General features: G+C 44.6%; 1 protein-coding gene across 3 annotated transcripts in view; it reads left to right on the plus strand.

The window, feature by feature from the left end:
- Window positions 1–22,502, plus strand: part of LYZL4 (lysozyme like 4) — a 58,896-nt gene that overhangs the window by 31,157 nt on the left and 5,237 nt on the right. Inside the window, exons 1-4 of one of the 3 annotated variants that reach the window (XM_019418825.2) lie at window positions 12,041–12,117; window positions 16,445–16,636; window positions 16,749–16,898; window positions 20,442–20,520. In XM_019418825.2, the coding sequence (XP_019274370.1) occupies window positions 16,498–16,636; window positions 16,749–16,898; window positions 20,442–20,520 (368 nt within the window). In that variant the 5' untranslated portion in view covers window positions 12,041–12,117; window positions 16,445–16,497. The other 2 variants (XM_019418826.2, XM_053903929.1) reach the window with 2 other exon arrangements.

The raw sequence follows: 22,502 nt of genomic DNA on the forward strand, positions 1-22,502 counted from the left end.
CCATAGCAGAACACCTGGCAGGGTCCCCCTGATGCTCACACGTCTCTGCATTTTGGAGCTAAAGGCAGGGTGCATGTATGTTCAGGTGTTCTCCACTTGTGGAAGGCGAGATCCCAGCAGCTTTGCTGGAAGACTTGAGACCAAGGAGGTTAATGACTGGTGTCTTTCCCTGGGGCACCAGGCCTGGGGGATGGAAGATGAGTAGCCAGTGGCTCTACAGCTGACACTAGTCTGTCTCTGATATTTAAAAAAAATTTTTTTTAACGTTTATTCATTTTTGAGAGATGGAGAGAGACAGAGCATGAGTGGGGGAGGGGTAGAGAGAGAGGGAGACACAGAATCCGAAGCAGGTTCCAGGCTCCCAGCTGTCAGCACAGAGCCCAATGCGGGGCTCGAACTCACGGACCACGAGATCATGACCTGAGCTGAAGTTGGACGCCCAACCAACTGAGCCACCCAGGCGCCCCTCTCTCTGATATTTTTAAAGAAAAGCTTGGAGTTGGGCAGTCATTGTGGTGGTAATTAAGCGGCATTCATTATTTATGACTTTGTTTATAACATAGGATATCAGTCAACTTATTCTGAGAGCCGTAGGCAAAACCTTTCCCCAAATCTAGATTGTCCTGCCTAGGGGAAACTCTGCCCCCCTCTCTGGGTGGTGAGCATGCTCCTCTCCTTTTGTTCCTTCCTGGTCAAATTATGTCCCATGGATTTGCTGTGTTGGAACACCAATGATCGGTGAAGGACAAGGAAAGCAATCTGTTCCCTTCCCCTTTTCCTCCTTCTCCTTCCCTCCCTTCATTTCCTCCTGTCCTTCCTCCTCCTCCTCTTTCTCTTTGTTTTCTTCCTCCTCTACTCTTCCCCTTCTCCTGCTTCTTCTCATGTTAATGTTAAAGAGACTACTTGTTGGTCACTACTATGTGCCAGGTACTGTGTTAAGCATTTTACATATATTTATTTCATTAATCCCCCAACAAGGCTATGAGCTGGATTTTATATTACCTTTGTTTTACAGGCAAAGAACTGAAGCAAAAGAAAATAAATTACATGTTCAAGGTCACAAAGGTAGGAGGTGGCAGGGCCAGGACTATCTGACTTTAGAATCCCAGTTCTTTTTTTTTTTTTTTTAGCCTCTTAATAAACTAGCCTTATTTTTCTATTTATAAGTATGATGAGCACCAGTATGCCCCTTGCCGGGCTTTCTGGCTATGAACATCCTGCCACTCCTAGTCACGTGTCTCTCAGACTATACACACTCTTTTGTGTGTGTGTGTGTGTGTGTGTGTGTGTGTGCCAAAGCATCTGGAAGTTGACTGCAGACATAATGGCATTTTACCCCCTAAGTATTTCAGCTTGAGTCTCCCAAGAATGAGGGCAGGTGCTTCCTGCCCTCAAAAAGCATTACCACCTCTAAGGAAATCAACCTTATTTCGATGACACCATCCAGTGCTGACTCCATGCTTGAATGGCCTCCGAGGTCCCACAGATGACCTCTATACCTATTTTTTCCCCCTCAATCCAGAATGCAGTCAAGGTTTATAGCCTGCCTTCAGTGATAATGAAACTTTAGTCTCCCCCAGTGAAGTGCAATAGCCTGATTCCTTCATTAGTCTTCAGAACATCCATGTTCAGGGATTTGTCTGTTTCTTCATCATCTTTTATGTCAAATTGTTTCTGGTAAGACCTGCCCCCCCCCCCCCCCCGCCCCCAAGGTAATCTTGTGTGGCTTCCCTTGCGTGACAACAGGAGCACATAATGTCAGGCCATCCCACTACTGTCAGCACCAAGCCTGACACTTTGGTTAGAATGGTGTCCTCCAGATTTCTCTCCATTAAGCACATTTCCTCCTCTGTAGCTAACGAAGGCCAGGGAGGGAAGGAAAATGTCAGTCTGGAGTTTTTGGTTGTAAGTGACAGAAAAGCAGTTCACATTGGCTTAAACGTGTCACAGGAGTTTATTGTCTCCAATGAGTAGTAAGTCCAGAGTTTTCTTGCTTCAGGTTTGCTGGGGTCATGTCATCAGTGGTCAGTCTCCTTCTTCCATCTCTTGCTCTGTTTTCCTTGTTTGGCTTTTCCCAGGATGGCAAAAGTGGTTGCAGCTGCAGGCTCACAAACCTTTGTAGTTAGCCATGCCAGGGAGAGAGATCCCCCTTCACAAATGGTTCCAGCCAGAGGCCCTGAGCTGAGCCTCACTGGCTTGGCTGGAGCCTTCTCCCACTTCAGTCATTGATTGGCTAGGCCTGCATCACCTCCCACCCTTGGATCCAGAGTTAGCATCGGTAGCCCATTTTTCTGTCTTCTTTGTGCCTCATCTTAGAGAAGGTAGGAGTATCAATAAAGACAGTTGCCTATGTGGCTTGACTTCTTGACATGAAGAGCCCCAGGGAGACCCCTGCCCCTGAGACATCCTTGCCATGAGCAGTGCTGGCACAGACACCTGCTGACCTGGAGCTTAGGGCACCAGGCCCGGTGGGGTGTATGTGTGTGAGGTGGAAGCAAGGGGAGTGCAAAGGTGGTGGGCTCCATGACAGAGGAGATGGACCCCATAACTGCGGAAGGCAGGGTTGGGGCTGGGAGGTTCTAGGCCTGACTCTCCAGGTACATGGCCCTGTGGCCTCTGTATGTGCCATGTTTCCTCATCTATAAAAGGAGAAGAGGCATGTGTTGTGCTTTTATTCAGGTCCTCTGTTGTAAGCACCCAAAGATATCATGGACACTCTGTAAACATAAAAAATGTAAAGGTGTTTCAGGCCCGTGAGACACTCATTCCATACTGACATCCAGGGCACAATCTTGTCATCAGTGTGTTCCCAGAACTCTCTCACTCCAATTATTTCAAATATTTCCAATGGTCTAAGAGAGACAACTTTTCTGCAAAGCATTATATGCAAAGCATTAATCAAGCAAGGCAGCAGAGTGGTTGGATATACAACCTCTGGTTTCTTGGAGCTCTGTGACCTCAGGCAAGCCATGGCATCTCCCTGGGTCCCAGTTTCCTTACCTGAAGACTGGGCACCTAATAACCTGTGAGTCTCAGCTCTCTCCTGAGAAGGTTGCTGTGAATATTAAATAAGATAAAGTATATAAAAGGCTCATCCTAAAGTCTACCATACAGTAAGTGTTCAATAGATGCTGGTTATCATTTTTTGTCTGCTGTTTATTTTGTACAGGATAGTAAGATGCTACCTCTTGGGGAGTATGGTGAGCTGGGTAAGCAGATTGAAACTTCTGCTAAACAAAACTAAAAATACTGAATAAAAAATTAATTAAATACATCCATGAGAAGCCAAACCAAAACAGCATACACACAAAAATACTCCTGTTTAAAATTCAGTGGGGGTGAGATCCAGATAGGTAAGTGGAATACTGTAGCCAGCTTTTGCCTTGAGGGCACAGCCTTGGGGGGCTTTGGTGGGGAGGAGAGGTGGGGTCTCAGAGAAGAGCCCCTATAAGGCTGGGGCTCCAAAGAGCTCCACACCCAATGCAGTGAACTAGTCATTCTGACCTGGAGACTGCAAGGAAAATTGCTTGTCTTAAAGCTGGGCATGGAGTGAAGTGGGTAGAAAGAGCTTCTACTTTCTCTGAGAAATCTTTACCACTAGTCAGCTGGAAAGTAAAGATAATAGGATCATACCTTCCCAGATCTCTTTGGAATAATAAGTCCCAGGGTTTTACAGGATGTAAAATAAGTGTGCTTAATATGGTTTCAAGAAAACAAAGGTGAGGTTAAAAACATGACTAAAGAAAAAAAACACACAGATTTGAAAACAAAATCAAATAGAATTTCTACACATGGAATGTTGAATTAGTGAAATGAAAAACTCAATTCTTGGATTTAACAGCATATTCAACATACCTGAAGGGAGATTTAGTGAGCTAGAAAATAGACCTGAAGAAGTTACCCAAAATGCAGCCCCAGAGGTACAGACATGGAAGAAGGAGAGATGAAGAAACATTAAAGGTGGGACCAAGTGATAATGCCTGAAAACTTTTTGGGAATAATGAAATTTATTCATTATCAACAGGTTCAGGGGGCTCAACAGATTTTAAGTGGGATAAACAAATTAGAATAAATCTACATTTGGACACAATGGAGTGAACCCAAAAGACAGAGAGAGAGAAGCAGAATGTGCAGAGTACTTCCCTGGGTGGCAGGACAGCAGCGTGCTGAGGGCATGGCTCTGGAATGGAGCCCTTACCCACCCACTTACCTGCTGGTGGCCTTGGACAGGTCATCCCCAAGCAGCGGCTTTTTCCTCATAAAATGGGCATAATAACCACAATAATATTAACTGTTGGGAAGGTTGCAATGATTAAATGATCTAAATGCTCTAATTAATATTATCCTCAGCCAAGTGCCTAACATATGAGCAGGACTCAAGAAAGGCCAGCTGCTCTTTTCGAGGAGGGGGGTGGTTTCTATCTTTCCGAAGGCACTTGAGCAAGATGGTGCCGGTGGGTAGGGGTTGGAGACAATGAAAGAGGATCAGAAGCATAGCTCAAGCACACTCCACTTTCATCTTGCTGGTGACCTTCTGGCACATCGTCTGAGACTCAGTTTCCACATCTCTTCCTCAGTGCAGCCTTCCTTGTCCCCATCGTACCCTACCCCAGGCAGGTCAGGGCTCTCACACAGAAGCGTGAATGGACTTCTATTATGGCATTTATTAAAATGCTGCTATAATTTTTTTTAACCTGCTTAAGGTACCCCACCATGCTGTGAGCTCTTCTTGGCATCTGCAGCACTTGGCACAGTTTCTATCACATATTGGGATCTCATAAATATTTTAGGTGAATAAACATTGCTCAGAGCCATAAGCTGTTGGTCTAAGAAAGAGAAGATCCCCCCACCCCGCCCCAGTTTACCCAGTGTATTAAATCCCATTGGCAACACAAAACCCATTTCATCCAGTTGCACTCATGATTCACGAAGGGCAAATGGTGGGGCAGCAAACCCTGGTGTCTGTGCCAGAAGTAGCCTTTTGTCAGGGCAGGTTCTTGGTCAATTTTTCTGGCAAGGGTAAACGTGGTCAGATAAAGAAGAAAAGGAAATCCTCTTCCCTGTGGAAATTATGCCTCTGTTGGAGGTTGTGTGATTGCAGTATCAGCCTGACCCACTGATCCTGTACAATCAGTAGGGTGACTTGTTAATAGGGAGCCAGAGCAGGTGGCCAATATGTTAAAGGGCCAGATAGATGGTTGCCTAGAGCCTTGAGCCAGGGCAAGAGCACAGAGTTGGGATGTGTCAGTTCTCTACTGCTGTGTAACAACCTCTCCCCTCCCCAAACACAAACTTAGTGGCTTAGAACTAGAGTCATTCATCTATGGGTCAACAGGACAGTTCTGCCTATCTTGACAGGACTTGGTTGGTTTGGGCCATCATCGTCCAAGCATCTTTGGGCTGCTAGAGGCTGGCTAGTCTAGGTGATCTTATTCACATTCTTAGCTAACTAATTGGCTGTCTACTGGGACAACAGGGGTGACGGGTGCCATTCATCTCTCAAAAGATGAGGCCAGGCTTGTTTACATGGTGGTGGTAGGATTCAGAGTGAGCAGAAGCTGCAAAGCTTCTTCAGGCCTGGGATCAATGCTGGCACGGCATCACGTCCACTGCATTCTGTTGGTCAAAGCAAGACACAGGCCAACTGACATAACAAAGAGGCATGGATACAGAGAAGAGTGGAATTGTGGCCTTTCTCTTTTGGCAAACGTTCTACTACAGTGGATGAGGGGGACGTTTCTTTTCTGATAATATGCATTTTCAGAGGTAGTTGTTTTTGCAGATGGGATATTTATTGATTAACCTATATTTGTGAAACGCATTTTGGTCCTTGGTCAACCAGTCTCCAGGCCCTGGAGCAATCTTTGAGTGGCCCCTCATCTTGTATTTCACCTATATCTGAGTTCTCTGAAAGGTCTCCAAGGCAAAAGGTGCTGGATCTTGTCAGAAATGAGCCCCAGCCCAGGCTCTCACAGACTCCTGAAAAAGGAAAGGAAAGGACTCTTTCACAATAAGCCAAGGAGATGCCCCTCATCACGTCAGCTATTGACTGATGGCTGCATAGGTGCAAGAGGCAGGCTGGAGCCACAGTAGCACCTTTTCTGGCTGCCCAGAAAGCTGAAAAGACAAAAAGTGGTGTTTAGTGCTCTCTCTCAAGGACCAGCTTAAGGGAGAGGAGCCTGGCAGGCTGGAGAGCCTAAAAACGGGACATGATTCTAGGACTGCAGGAGAGAATATCTCTCGGCAGTGCACATTCTTCAGAACAAGCACATTCCCTTCTTCTTTTTTAAATATAATTTATTGTCAAGTTGGCAAACATACAGTGTATACAGTGTTCTCTTGGCTTTTGGGGTAGGTTCCCATGATTCATCACTTACATACAACACCCAGTGCTCATCCCAACAGGTGCACTTTTCCCCTCTCTCTCCCTCTCATCACCCATTTTCCCCTCTCTCCCGCCCCTCTCCATCAACCCTTAGTTTATTCTCTGTATTTAAGAGTCTCTTATGGTTTGCCTCCCTCCGTCTCTGTTTGTAACTATTTTTACCCCTTCCCTTCCCCCTCGGGAAACTAAGTTTCCCGAGTTCCACACATGAGAGAAAACATTTGATATTGGTCTTTCTCTGACTTATTTCACTTAGCATAATACCCTCACTTACCCATTATACCCAGTTCCATCCATGTTGCTGCAAATAGCAGAATTTCATTCTTTCTCATTGCCAAGTAGTATTCCATTGTGTATATAAACCACATCTTCTTTATCCATTCATCAGTGGATGGACATTTAGGCTCTTTCCATAATTTGGGTATTGTTGATAGCACTGCTATAAACATTGGGGGTACATGTGCCCCTATGAATCAGCACTCCTGTATCCTTTGGATAGATTCCTAGTAGAAGCACATTCCCTTCTGATCCCAGAACCATATAATGTCTATTCCCAAGGCCACAACTTTCTCTCCTCATGCAAATTCGGGTTACATCATGGCCATTGAGGAATGCATGCCTCCCATTCCTGGGAGAGGGCAGATGACATCAGAGCTTCTGGGGATCACAGGAACGTACCAAGGCCACTCCCCTGGAAAACCAGAGAACACCAGGAATGTGGGTGTTCCATAATAAAAATGAACTGGTGCACTGACAGAGGCTTGTTTGGATAATTCCGAAGGACGTAAATGTCAGTCGGGCCTTGAGATGAATTCTGCGTGTGAGGAGCATCAGGTAAATCAATAGTGATCCAATTACTTTCTATTTTTAGAATAAGGTAAGAAGCCAAACAAGGTGAAAAAGGCCAAAAACAAAGGGTAAATATTGTATGCTTCCACTTATATGAAATACCTACAGTAAGCAAATTCACAGAGACAGAGAGATGAAAGGGGCAGGAGGGAGGCAGCAATGGAGAGTTATTGCTTAATGGGTGCAGAGTTTCTGATTGGGTGATGAAGAATTTTTGGAAATGGCAGTGATGGTTGCATAACATTGTGCGTGTAATTAATGCTACTGAATTTACACTAGTAAATGGTTAATATAACAAAATTTATGTTGCATGTATTTTACCACAACTTAAAAAAATAGCATAATATTCTTAAACCATCCAAATATATATTCTGAATAGGTTAGTTGTATGGATTAAATTATATTTCAGTAAAGTTATTTTTTATTTTATTTTTTTAAGTTTATTTATTTTGAGAGAGAGAGAGAGAGCATGCACACAAGTTGGGGAGGGGCAGAGAGAAAGAAAGGCAGAATCCCAAGCAGGCTTTGCACCATCGGCACAGAGCCCCCTGTGGGGCTAAAACTCACCAACTGGGAGATCATGACCTGAGCCGAGACCAAGGGTGGGAGGCACAAGTGATTACACCATCCAGGTGCCCCAATAAAGATGTTTTTTTTTTTTAAATCTTTATTTTTGAGAGAGAGACAGAGTGTGAGCAGGGGAGGAGCAGAGAGAGAGAGAAACACAGAATCTGAAGCAGGCTCCAGGCCCTGAGCTGTCAGCACAGAGCCCGATGTGGGGCTCAAACCCACAAACCGTGAGATCATGACCTGAGCCAAAGTCGGACGGTCAACCAACTGAGCCACCCAGGCGCCCCTAAAGTTGTTTTTTAAAAAGGCAACCAAGGGTATTGTGAATTCCCTAAATGTCAGCTGAAAGAGGAATGAAATCCAATTACTGACACACAGAACAATGAATTTTTACATAAAGATAAACACAGAGAAAGTCCTTGTCTCTCATGAGAGAATTCAGGAAGGAAGGGATAGTTCTGATGGGCTCTGCAACCTGCCAAGCTGGAGAGCCCTGAGCTTTTCTCAAAGAATGAGTGGGTCAGGGCTACTCAACACACAACTCATATTGGATGAAACCAAGAGGAATGGAAAAGTCCTGAGGTGGACTGGCTTCAGGTACAGCCTGATCCAGAATTCAAACAACGTCACCAGGACTTAGTTTATCTTTGTCTCTTGGCTCTGCTGGCTGTGGAGTTGGCTTCATTCTCTGGCTCCTTATGGTGGCCAGATCAACCCTTATGGTGATGCAATCATTTCAGAAGTTCCCCTCTTCCCCTGGAAGATTCACAGACACTGGGGTACACCTCTTTTCTAGAGGTTTTAAATCAAAATCTTAATCTTCTCTATGATTGGTGCAGCTTAGGTCACTTAATCATTCCTGAACCTATCGCTATGCCCAAAAGAATGTGATATGCTGAATGGCTTAGGCCTGGTCATGTGCTCCACTCTGGAGCCATGGATGCAGCCATCTGCAGATGATGGGTGAGTGAGGGATGGGTGTGTCCAGGTAGAAAATTGAGTGTGTTCACACTTTGGAGGCAAAGTATGAATCCACCTTACAGAGGTTGGGAGCACTCTTGGGAATGGCAGAGGCAGACTTGTCGCCAAGAGATGTAAGTTTATCTCAAAACAAGTGGCAGAATCTCATCCCTTAATATTACAGTTTGGGCTGCCTTGAAGCTGGTTCAGTCCATCTTCTGTGTGCACTAAGCTCTCACTTCTCAGCTCACTACATTTTAATTTTCATGTATGTCCTCCCACTATCCTGGCAGTTCCTTCAAGTTTAAGAGCAGAGAATGTGTCTGGTTCCTCACTGAGCCCACCCTAGACCCAGTACATAGTCTGTGCTTAATAACTGCTCTTCTAACGATTGAATGAGTAAGGAAAGACTGGGGAGTAGGATGCTTTGGTCTGATAGGGTAGGGGAACAGTGTCTGGCTATAGTCGTTGTCTAACTTGGCAGGTCAATTTGTTAGTTGCACAGGTGTAAGCCCTTTTTCCTCATTTTTAAAACAAATCAGTTCTAGAAAGTTCTAATTCCATTCATGTGACCAAGTTGCTCAAAACATGTTTGGTAGGGCATGTTTGTGTGTGTGTATGAGTGTGTGAAGCTCCCTGCATGAGAGCAATTATTCAGTCTACTTTCTTCTCTGCCTTTAAAACCTTTTAAATATTTTGTTTATTTTTAATAGGTAATTTATTGACTTGTTTGGAAATAGTGGTCAAATAGGGCAACCTGGATGGCTCAGTCGGTTAAGCGTCCGACTTCGGCTCAGGTCAGTTCGAGCCCCGCGTCGGGCTCTGTGCTGACAGCTCAGAGCCTGGAGCCTGCTTCAGATTCTGTGTCTCCCTCTCTCTCTGACCCTCCCCCATTCATGCTCTGTCTCTCTCTGTCTCAAAAATAAATAAACATTAAAAAAAATTTAAAAGAAATAGTGGTCAAATGTAATAAATTTCTTGCATATCTTTCCATATATAGGACAAGCAAATATACATTAATATTACTTCGTTTTGCACTCTGAGATACTGATTTGAGACTCCTTCTCATTTAACATTATTTCATAAGTATCTTCCCATATTAGTATGTGGAGAGTTGCCTGCTTGATTCCAAGGCTGCAAAGAATTCCACTGAATGAAATCACTTCGTAACTTGTGTAATCCACCTCTATTGATGAAAATATAAGTTGTTTCCAATAGTTCCTCATTTTAACCAAATACATGAATGATTGGGGGTGGCTGTTTTCCAACAAAACTATTTATGAGAATAGTCTGCTGGCCAGGTTTGGTCTGTGAGTTGTAGTTTGCCAGGCCCTGCCCTAAACTGTTCCAAGAAATCTTTGCACTAACCCCAATAATAATAATGGAAGATGCTTTATGTCTTACAAGGCACTCTAGTAAATGCACTAAAGTCTTGCACAGGAATGGAGCTCTGGTCAAACAGCAGTGAAAGCGTGGAGGAGGGAGAGGAGGGCTATTACTAGTCTCGCTCTAAAAGACCTCTGCTCCCCTCTCCCAACTCTGGGAGAAGAGACATAATCTCTCTTGACTACAGGTTTTCTGGAAAGCATAAGAATTCAAGATTACGTTTGAAAAACTGCTGAAAAGTACATAAAGTTGCAAAATACTCTACTGATGAGTAGTAGTGGTGGCTTTGGCAAATTAAGTTGAAGAGTTAAAAGGAAATAGAGATATGCCATTAGTACTGATCTGTCAATTATGTGAGTATAAGGCTGTGTCCAACCAATCCAGGACAAATTGGTCATTCCAGCTTAAGTTAATTATCTAAACTTCAAGATGAGTGCTTTGAAAGACTTGAGAAAGGCAAATCATTCTACTAAAAGGATAATTTTGGGTAATATAACTAAGAAAGTTTAGGAAAAATCTTGAAAATCTAGAAGGGAAATCCAGGTGACATTGCTTTGCTTTATGTCTTTAAATTCTTTCTTTGCTTTTATGTTTTCAAGCTTTTGATTTACTTAAAGTTATAGAAGTTAGAAATGGAATATGGTACAGTATGATTTACACAAAAATCTTAAGCAGTGCTCCAGTCCATAACTCATATCTAAGAAATGGCCATCACTAAAGATTATTGAGCCAGTGTGGATTTATGAGTTTAGGTCTTGGTGTTTATGGCCTGTTTCTTTTACGATTCTCTATTTTATCACTTTTAATTAATCAACTAATTACCAGTCATAACTGAGTCAGCCATAAGAACTTCAGTGTTTTCAAAAGGCTAGCATTATCCTCAATCATTTCAGCATGTTTTGACTCTTTGGAGCTAGAAGGGATTTTTAAGATAACCCAATCTGGTGCCCTTATCTCACAAATGAGGTTGCCCAGCTTCCAGAGAGGATGTCCTTGACCATGACCCCATAGTGAGTTGATGAGCAAAATAATGGCTTCTCCCACTGATCCCTACTAGAAGGCAGTTTTGTGGAGGCCTGGAAGAATGCTATGATAGGCAGAATAATGGTCCTCCAAAGATATCCACTCCCTTACACCTGAAACCTCTGAACATGTTAATTACATGGCAAGGACTTTACAGATGTGATTAAGGTAAAGAACCCTGAGATGTGTAGGTTATCTTGGATGTCTGGGTGAGCCAGTCTAATCACATGAGTCTTTATAAGTAAGAGAAGAGGCAGAAAGGTGAGTCAGAGGGACAGCTGGGTGGTTCAGTTGGTTAAGCATCAGACTTTGGCTCAGGTCATGATCTTGTGGTTCACGGGTTTGAGCCCTGCATCGGGCTCTACTGACAGCTCAGAGCCTGGAACCTGCTTCAGATTCTCTGTCCCTGCCCCGCCCCTTCCCTGCTTGCCCTCTTGTTCTCTCTCTCTCTCAAAAATAAATAAACATTAAAAAAAATTAAAAGAAATGTGAGTCAGAGATACAACAACATAAGAAGAGGAAGGAAGGAGTCAAAGCATGAGAGGGTTTTGACCCATCATTGCTGGTTTTGAAGATAGGGGAAGGGAGGTAAAGTCAAGGCATGCAGATGGCCCCTAGAAGCTGGGAATGGCCCTCAGCTGACAGCCAGCAAGGAAACGGGGTCTTGGTCCTACAGCTACAAGGATCTTTATTCTGCCGACAACCTGAATGAGCAATGGAATGGGTTCTCCTCTATAGAACTTTAAGATAATAAATTTGTATAGCTTAAGCTGCTAAGTTTGACGTAGCTTGGTACAGCAACAATAGAAAACTAATACACCGTGTTGGTGACAGACCCCTCCCTGCTTCAGAATATTCTGGCGCATAGCTACTGATGTCATAGAAAAGATTCTAGAAGAGCACACTATGGAGAAGCACTTGGGTTTAGAAGCTCTTGGGTGGAGGTAATCGGGTTATCAAGGAAGTGGAATCTGAAAAGCCCAGGGAACCGAGTGCAGGTAGAGCAACTTTTCTGCAATAAAGGTCAAAGCTGCCACAGTGGCTGCTTCTCCCCTCCCGTGAGGAGGCACCAAGGCCTGCAGAAGGACTGGTGAACTGGTAAGCTGGTATAGGATGGGCAGGAACCAGGACAGTTATGATGATACCCAGGTGCAAGAGACACTCAGAAAATCCACTTATTGCTTATATGACGACAATTCTGTTGGGAAGGGTTGGCATTCATTCATTCATTCATTCAACAGAGATTCAGAGCACCTACTATATACTAGGCTCTGTTCTAAGTTCTTTTTTTTAATATGTGAAATTTATTGTCAAATTGGTTTCCATACAACACCTAGTGCTCATCCCAACAGGTGCCCTCCTCAATGCCCATCACCTACTTTCCCCTCCCTCCCACCCCCCATCAACTGTCAGTTTACTCTCAGTTTTTGTGTTTTTTTTTTTTAATTTTTTAATGTTTTTATTTATTTTTGAGACAGAGAGAGACAGTGCATGAATGGGGGAGGGTCAGAGAGAGGGAGACACAGACTCGAAGCAGGCTCCAGGCTCTAAGCTGTCAGCACAGAGCCCGACATGGGGCTCGAACTCACGGACCGTGAGATCATGACCTGAGCCGAAGTCGGACGCTCAACCAACTGAGCCAGCCAGGCGCCCCTACTCTCAGTTTTTAAGAGTCTCTTATGGTTTGCTTCCCTCCCTCTCTAAGTTCCCCCCACCCCCACCCCCCGCCCCTCTGGGGTTAAAGCAGAGAACAAAACAGACCAGGTTTCTGCATTCTTGGTGCTTACTCTCTGGTGTGAGAGATAGAGGAACAAATAAATGAACAAGGTAATTTCTGAAATTGACTTATATTATGAAGAAAATAGAAATGATTTTCTGTGATGGAGCAGTGATCAGAGGAGATATTGAGATCATTTTTGAGCTGAGACCATGACCACAAAGAGCAGGCTCTGTGGTGGTTGGGGGAGTCCTGTTCCAGACAGAAGAAACAGCAGACGAAGGGGTGACTGGGTGGCTCAGTTGGTTAAGCGTCTGACTCTTGATTTTGGCTCCGGCCATGATCTCGTGGTTTGTGGGATTGGGACCTGCAGTGGGCTCTGTGCTTGTCTGCTTGGAATTCTCTCTCTCTCTCCCTCTCTCTCTCTCTGCCCTTCTCCTGCTCTCTTAAAATAAATAAACTTAAAAAAAAAAAAAAAACAGCAGATGCAAAGAACCCGTGGTGGGAATAAGATTGGCATGTTTAAGGAAAAGAGATATGCAAGGTGAGTGTGGTGGGGAGAGAGGTGTGAAATCAGACTAGAGAGGTACTCAGGGGCTAGAGCAGGAAGGGTCTTGTTGGCTGGGTTGAGGAGTTGGGATTTCATTTAAAGTGCCAGGGGAACCCACAGGAGGTGAGTGATGTGACTGGATATATGTTTAAAAAAAATTTTTTTAATGTTTATTCAGTTTTGAGAGAGAGAGTATGAATGGGGGAAGGGCAGAGGAGAGGGAGACACAGAATTCGTTGCAGAATTCAGGCTCTGGGCTGTCAGCACAGAGCCCGACGTGGGGCTTGAACTCATGAACCGTGAGATCATAACCTGAGCTGAAGCCAGACCCTTAACCAACTGAGCCACCCAGGTGCCCCTGGATATATGTTTTTAAAGAGGACTTTCTAGCTGTTGTGTGGATAATAGGGATAGGGGAACAGGAGAAGATTGTAGGGTTTCAGAGTATACCTAGGAACCTCTACAGAAGTCAGAGTTGATGGAGATTTCTGAACTGCCATGAGGCAGAGGAGATGGCGAGAGGTGGATAGGCTTTGGTAGAACAGGAGATGGGACTCCCAGTGAATTCACTGCAAGGGAAGAAGGAAGGAGGGAGGACTAAGTATGCCTTTTATGTCTGTCTGGGAGACGGATATCCTTTGCTGAAAATATCCTTTGCTCTGCTGGAAAATGTAAACATGGACTTCTCTTCCAATATGCATTGGAATTTGGTTATTAAGCTAAGGGCAAGGAGTATGACCACAGTTCAGAAAGACAGGTGTCTTCTGCGGATTGAATACTTTGCATATTTAACTCTTTCACCTTTTAAATCAACACAATTAGGTAAGCATTATTTTTTTATCATTATTTAGATGAGGTACAGAGAGGCTGAGTAACTGTCTTCCATTATTCCTGGGATTCCTAAAATCCCAGCTATTACAGGGTAAAGTCAGAATATGAACCCAGGCAATCTGATTCCCAAGTCTGAGCACTTTAAATGCCAGGCCCTCCTCAATAGGGTATGCCGTATAATAGTGATGTCTGTAACTAATCATATGAGTTGAGAGTTTAAACAAATGTTTAAAAGTGAAATTCTTCTAATTCAGGACTATACTCGTTTATTTCTAACTTTTTCCCAAGTTAGACATTTGCATCATTAGTTCTCGACAGAGGACAGTTTTGTCCACCAGGAGACGTTTGGCAGTGTGTGCAGACATTTTTTTATTTGTCACAACCGAAGGGGAGGAGCTTCTGGCACCTGGAGACAGGTGTGCTCCCAAATAAACTCCAATGCATAGACCAGCCCCCAGGAAAAAGGATTTTCCAGCCCAAGTGCCAAGGTCAAGAACCCCTTATGCAAGTAAATGTAGGCTGCTGAACAGGCACACACCTGTGAATGATAACAGACAGGTGGATGCAATTAGTTGCCTAATTAACATATATTTACACAGTGTTGGGGCTGTAGGGCATGCCAGGTAGAAGTTATGTTGTAATTTCCAATTGCACATTCTAGTCTGAGGGATAGGACATAGCACAGAACAGGACAATCACCTGCTAGGTTCTGGAGGTGATTCTGAAGGCAGTAGGGGCTTAGAGGGGGAACGTTTTTGCAGGATTGCATCAGGCTTAAGGAGGTGGCGCCTGTAGTGGACACCTGAAGATGGAGAAATGTTTGGGTGGGGAAGGGCATGGTAGGGCCCTGTGGATTGGGAAGAGCCATGCATGGAGACGCTAAGGAAAGGGGCATGGGCAGTGGGGAGTGGGGTAGGGAGGTGCAGAGAACAGAGAAGGAGCAACATGGGAATTCAGAGTTGACTGAGGATTCCTCCTGATGGAGGCAGGGCAGGGTAAGGCCAGATTATGGAGGACTTAGAAAGCCAAGGGTGGGTTTACTCTGATAAGGACTAGGGAACTAGAAGCATTCCAAGAGTAACATTTTGTATATGCTTTGGGGACATTCGTCACTCATGTTAGAAACCACCACCTTGGGGTGCTTGGGTGACTGCCAGCTGAGCGGCCTCCGACTCTTGAGTTTGGCTCAGATCACGATCTCTCAGTTTGTGGGTTCGAGCCCCTGGTTGGGCTTCCTGATGACAATGCAGAGCCTGCTTGAGATTTAATCTCTCTGCTTTTCTCTCTCTCTCTCAAAATAAATAAATAAATTTAGGGAAAGAACACCATCTAGAAGAGTTGGGAGGAGTGGAGACCAAGAGGCTGGGTTACCATTCAGCTTGCAGTGATGAGGGGGGTTTAGGTGAAGGTACAGAAGGAGGTTCAGGGAATGGTGATCGGTTGGGGGGGTGGTGGTTAAGGTTCGGTGATGAGGGTGGTTGAGGGGATGGTGATGAGGGGGTTTAGGTGGTGACAACAGAAATGGAGAAGGAGAAACTCAGGAGTCAATTCTCTCAGCACCCCACGCATGACCCCCATTCTCACAGATGAGAAAGCACAGGCATTGTGAGGCTCAGGGACTTGCCTGCTTTTGTCAGTGATGACACCCCTGCTATGTGGCAGGTCTCGGCTGGACTGGGGTTTGTCTCCTTGTGTGGACAGCTGGAGGAAAGCTCAGCAGAGTTTGATTTGTAGACAGTCTGGGGACAAACTGTGGAAAGGGTGAGACCAGAACTCTGAATATATTCTAGGATAAAATGCAGTGGTGGAAATAATTCAACGTAATAATAATGCTTGAGTAGTGGGACCACATTGAAGTTTTTCCTTCTCTTCCTGTTTTCCAACTTGTACCTAATGAACAAGTTCTACCTGCATAATAAAGGGGAAGAGAGGATTTGATGTCTTTGGGTTTTGCTGGAGGGAAAGAATGTGAGGGTGTGACCTTCACAAGACCAATTTCCTTAGGAAATAGGGCGTCAAGCAGAGGAGGAGAGGCAGGGTTTCGGGCGTCCCGGATTTGCAGTGACACAAAGCAGAGGATTAGGGTGGGAAGAAGTATCATGGTTAAGCCAGGGGAGACTCCCCTTTATCTGAACACACTGAATCGCAGACCCCCACCCTTCTTTTCCTTTAGAGAAACCAGGCTCACCTGGCCACTATTGCCCTGAACTGCCAGGAACCTGAGAAATGAAGGCATCCTTGGTTCTTTCCCTCCTTGGCTACCTAGTGGTTCCAAGTGGCGCTGCTATCATGGGGCGCTGCGTGGTGGCTAAGAAGCTCAAAGATGGAGGCCTGGATCATTTCGAGGGCTACAGCCTTGCAAACTGTGAGTAGGTCCCTCTAAGCCCCTTCTCTCCTCACCTCCTTTTCCTCTGGCCTCTGCCCAGGCTTCCGCAATTCACCTTCCCCCTAGCCACCCACCTCCTGTTCCATCTTAGGGGTGTGCCTGGCTTATTTTGAGAGCAAGTTCAACCCCACGGCGGTCTACGAGAACCTCCAACGTGACTACACTGGCTACGGCCTCTTTCAGATCCCCAACCGTGACTGGTGCGACACGGGCAAGAACCGCTGTCACATGTCCTGCTCTGGTAGGTCACCTCCCTCCATTCCACACCGGGGCACCGGGGGCTGCAGCACAGAGCTCCCGAGGCCTGCCTTCAGGGTGGCCAGAGTTTGCAGGCTTGGAGCAGGGAGGAGGCGGGGCTGGTAGGGGCGGGGCCTGGGAGGCTGAGTGCGGTGAAAGGGCTGCGGAGAGGGGAGGCTGGGCTGTCCAAAGAGGAATGCAGATGCCCATCCGGATAGGCAGAGAAGGTGTCAGAATGTTGAGAGGAGGCGGGGGAGAGGCTGCGAGCATCAGAGCCTCTGGGCCTGAAGGGTTGGAGCAGAGGGCTCTGTGGGGGCTTCATTTTGCCCACACCTGGGCACAACACTCTACTTCAAGGGGAATGGTTGCTGCCGCTTGGACAGGCAGAAGTGGTCGCTGGGAGGATACAGGAGTAGGCTCTTACAAAGGGAGCTTTGCTGCCGCTCTCAGGGGTTCCAAGTACCTGTACTCAAGAGGTTGCACTTGCCCAGGGTTCCATCATCCTAGCACTTACTGAGGACCCACTAAGTGCCAGGTCTCCTGGAGTTGCCATTCTAATGCTGGCAAACCGCCAGGTACTCCAGTAAGCTCTTCATGGATATGAATTCGTCTAATATTCTCAAAGGCACCCATGACATGGGCATCATTATTATCCCCATTCTATAAATGGGGAAACTGAGGTCCAGAGAGGGTTAGTGGCCCAAAGCCACACAGCTGGTAGGTGGTATCGTTGAGAGGCAAACCCAAGCAGTGTGACTCCTGAGTCAGGACTAAACCAATAGGGTGCAGCACCAGGCCAGAGCTCTCTCTGAAACTTGAGGCTGTTATTCTGCCTTAGGAGGGTCTAAGAGCCCAGCATTCTTAGGGTCTCCCTAATGAGCAAACCTCCTTCCCCCATGATGAATGAGAAACGTTCTAGAACCTATAGCTGCTGAGCTGGGTCTTTAGGAGACAGAGTGGGGAGGTCATGGTAAAGCTTCTTATATGGGCCAGGAGAAACCTGCTTGGAGTTGGGCCCCATGCTTGGCCTTGGGACTCCAAAGAGAAGTAAGACAGTTCCCAGATTCAAGACGACACAGAATTGCAAAGTAGGAGGGAAAGGTGCAGGAAACACACAGGAACCCAGTGGGATTCCCAGCCACTCCCATTACAAAGTGACTTACATGAGTTTGTGCAATTCACTTCCTAGAGCTTCCTTATCTGTGAAGTGGGGATAACATTAACTACTTCTTAAGGTTGCTGTGAACATTCAGTGGGATAATGTATGGAAAACACTGTGCAGGGCCCAAAATCACAGTGATCAAAGTCTAGGGGAAATCTACACATTAAGAACATAATTACTGTGATAGGTCATTCAGTGTCATCCTAAGCTTCCTGGTAGCCAAGACAAGAAGAGAAACCCAATAGGCCCATGATTTATATCTCATAAGAAGATTGACTGATTGGTTGCCAGAATCTGACCAGAGAAACAACTAATTATCTATAATAGACGTGGTACTGAGTGCTGTGATGGAAATATGGTGGAGTCGATATCTTTGAAAAACCCTCCCACTAGATAAAATGTAAAAAATTAAATCTGGAATGCCTGGCTGACTCAGTTGATAGAGCATGTGACTCTTGATCTCAGGGTCGTGAGTTCAAGCTCCTTATTGGGCATGGAACCTACTTAAAAAAGAAATATCTTCTATAGTACCTGGCTGGCCTGGCGAGAAAGGAAAATCCCTAAAGGCTAAAATGAGGAGCAAGAATCCAGACAGATAAATGAAGATTGAAGCTGATGGTGACCCAGGGGGCATCAGCTGATTCCCTGTGGCCTAAGGCAAAGGTTTGAGGTCATCGTGTAGATGGGGCCTGAGCAAAGCAAGGAGGTACGTTGGAGACACATTGAGAACAGCACTGTCAGCTGGAAGAGATGAGCTAGAATATCCTGAAAGCAACGACATTCTAAAAAGAGGGGGAAACAGTCTCCTTGGGAATTTGTAACCACAAGCCAGCAGGTCTTCCTTGAGCCACAAGGAAGACAGGCACCATCAAGAGCTACTAGGCCCTGTGCTAAGTCCTGGGAGCAGTTCAGGGAATTGTATCCTGTCCTTGTCTAGCAGGGTGAGGAGCAGAGATAATCTTGGCTCCACCTCTTACTACTTATGTGAGCTGAGCCTTAGTTATCTTATCTGTAAAGTGGTAATAAGAGGACCTACCTCCCAGGGCTTTTGTTGAGTTTTTAATGTGCTATGGTGTACATTAAGAGCTAAGCACGGCGTCTGGTATACCGCCTGGTGTGTGTGACGAATACAACTTAATTCAAAGAATTTACAAAGCAGCTGGGGTTTAGGACGCACGCACGCACACACACGTGTGTGTGTAAGCATGCATGCACATGTGTACCTATGATTGCACGTAGGTATGTATACACACATGTATGGATTTAACAGGTAAGTGCTGCATCAAAGTGGCATTTTATTCAGAAGAGGGAAGAGGGCGCAGTGAGCTTGGTTGGTGGTCAGTGGCAGACTTTTAAGGACTGTCCTGTTTAGTTGAGCTGATCCAGATTGGGAGATGAGCATGAATAAAGTCCAGGAAGAGAAACTGTGTATGATTACCTAGCTGTGGGTATCAGGGGTAGAGCACCCACTTTCAGGGTGGGCACTAGCTTTGTCTCCTGCCCCTTGGTAGGTCTCTAATGGTGGGGCCACGGAGGAAGGCAATGGAAGGGTAAGGTGGTGGAGGTGGAAATGTACGTTGGGGCAAAGTTGGACTCTGCCAAGGACGTGGAGTTTTGTTTTACAGGCAACCAGGGGGCACCGAAGTACTGTTTTAAGGACAAGCCATCAGACTGGATTAGGGAAAGGAGGAGGCAAAGTGTAGTCAAGAAGGAAGGTATTGCAGTAACCCAGGTGGGAGGTCTTGGCTTCCACATTCAAAGGAGAGAATGGGGTGATGAATGCCTAGTCATGTTGGTTCCCCAGAGGCACCTCTAGGCCATCTCACATGCTGTTTCTTCTGCCTGGACCAGTTTTCCTTCTGTGATCCTTCCACCCCTTTTCCTTACCTACTCTTTTAGATGTCACGTGGCCCAATAACCCCTCCCTGACCCTGAAAGTCTGAATGGGGTGCCCCCACTCATCAGCTCCCATGTCAAGCTGCATTCCCCCATCATGCCAGGTATCTTTGGTATTGTACTTATCTCTGATCTTTATCTCTCTCTATCAGACTGCAGGCTCTAGGAGGACAGGGACAGATTTATTGTGTTCGCCATTTTGTGTCCACTGCTTCTTAGATTGCTTAGCACAGTATATTCACTATACATAAATATTTTTAATGAAAATATTATGATAAGAATTACAAGAAAAAAATCAATAGATTTAGTAAAAGAGGACCACATGCTACTACCTCCTAGGGTTGTCTTGAGAAAAATCTAGGGATAGATTTATCCTTGGAATCATATGGAAGCCTCTCTAAACATGAGTACCCTGTAGCTTCCCTGACATCACTCTGACTTAGCTGCCAAGTTGTGGAGTCGTATTTTTCCACTGTGTTTTTTCCACAGCTTTACTGAATCCAGATTTGAAGAAGACAATTGAATGTGTTAAGAAAATCGTAAAAGATAAGGAAGGGTTGGGAGCATGGTAAGTGGTACATTTTCTAATAGTCTGTATTAATGACCATCACCCATTATATTTTTTATTAAAAAATTTTTGTTAAGTTTATTTATTTATTGGAGAGGAGCAGAGAGAGAGAAGAGGCAGAGAATCCCAAGCAGGCTCCATGCTGACAGCATGGAGCCCAACGCGAGGCTTGAATCCATGAAACCATGAGACCATGACCTAAGTTGAAACCAAGAGTTGGATGCTCAAGCCACTGAGCCACCCAGGCGCCCCCACCAATTATATTTAATCCTAATCTTGGCCTAATCTTGGTCTCTGCATATCTGTAGTCTCAAACTAGTGGGATCCTACTCCCCAAGATAAGCGGTAGAACACCACTGAGTTCTGCAACCCCGAGCTCTCAGGAGGAAGGACATAATTATCAGACAAATTGCCTTAAGTTGAATGTATTTTTTCTTTCTCAAATCTTGTTTAGAGTTATACAGGAGGCTAGGGTGAGCATCCTTGAAATAAATCTCTGTTTATATCTCTGATTATTTCTTTCATCTAAATTCTTGTAAGGTTCTTAATGTTGTAAAATGACTCTCCAGCAAGTTTGTACCAATATCAGTATTAAGAGCTTAGTAAGATGCCTATTTAGTGAACTCTGATCAAGTATAAAATCTTTGCCATTTGAAAGGTATATAATAATTTTATCTTCTTTTGCATTTTATGATATCCCATTAGGGGTGTTTTCCCATTATGTTTGTTACATATTTATATTCTTTTGTGATTTTTCCTCTGCCCCTCTCCTTTGCTTATTTTTAAAATTCAGATCATATTTGTTTGAAATAACTCTTTATATATTAGGTGTTGTATTAGATGTATTAACGGATAGTTATATATTTGTTACCAAAAATCACTGCAACTCTGATTTCTTCTATAACCATGTATTTGCTTAGTAAAGACTTCCAAAATTTACAAGTGGTTGGGCCTGTATTTGACTTCTTTCACTCAATATTTGTTCATATTGTTGTGTATAGTTCTAATTTGTTTGTTTTCGTTGCTATATAGTATTCCATTATATGGATGGATGTATCAGTTTATATATCCATTATTCCATTTGTGGGCATTTGAATAGTTTTCATTTTTTTAGTGCTGCCATGAACAGTCTATACTTTTCTTTTGGTGAATGTATAAATGGATTTCCATTGATTACACCAAGGAATAAAATTGTTAGTCATAGATATGCATATTTTCAGATTTGGTATATTCTGCCAAACAGTTTTCTAGAGGGATTCAATTTACGCTGTCACCAGCTGTTGTAGGTTTTGGTGGCTCCAAGTTATTATCAGTGCTTGATATTTTTTAGGTTTTTCTTGTGGCTGTGTAGTAGTATTGCATTGGGTTTTACCTTGTGTTTCCTTGTCAACTAATGAGATTGAGCACTTTTTCAAATTTTATTGGCCATTTAGATATCCTTTTTTTTTTTTTTTTTTTTTTTTTTTTTTTTTAATTTTTTTTTCAACGTTTTTTATTTATTTTTGGGACAGAGAGAGACAGAGCATGAACGGGGGAGGGGCAGAGAGAGAGGGAGACACAGAATCGGAAACAGGCTCCAGGCTCCGAGCCATCAGCCCAGAGCCTGACGCGGGGCTCGAACTCACGGACCGCGAGATCGTGACCTGGCTGAGGTCGGACGCTTAACCGACTGCGCCACCCAGGCGCCCCTAGATATCCTTTTATGTGAAGTGCCTGTTCAATAGTTTTGTCAGTTTTCCTATTACATTTGTCTTTTTTCTTATTAATTCATTGGGAATTATTTGTATGCCCTGGGTAAAATTTTCTGTTGGATACAAGTATTGCAAACATCTTTCATTTTGTCGGTTACCTTTTCACTTTCTTAAAAAAGTCTTGATAAAATGAAATTCTTAGTCTTAATGCAGCCTGATTTATTATTAATTTTCTTGGGGCGCCTGGGTGGCTCAGTCGGTTGAGTGGCCGACTTCGGCTCAGGTCATGAT

This window comes from Panthera pardus, unplaced genomic scaffold, assembly GCF_024362965.1.
Source record: "Panthera pardus isolate Hobbes unplaced genomic scaffold, ASM2436296v1 HiC_scaffold_16, whole genome shotgun sequence".
Taxonomy (NCBI): domain Eukaryota; kingdom Metazoa; phylum Chordata; class Mammalia; order Carnivora; family Felidae; genus Panthera; species Panthera pardus.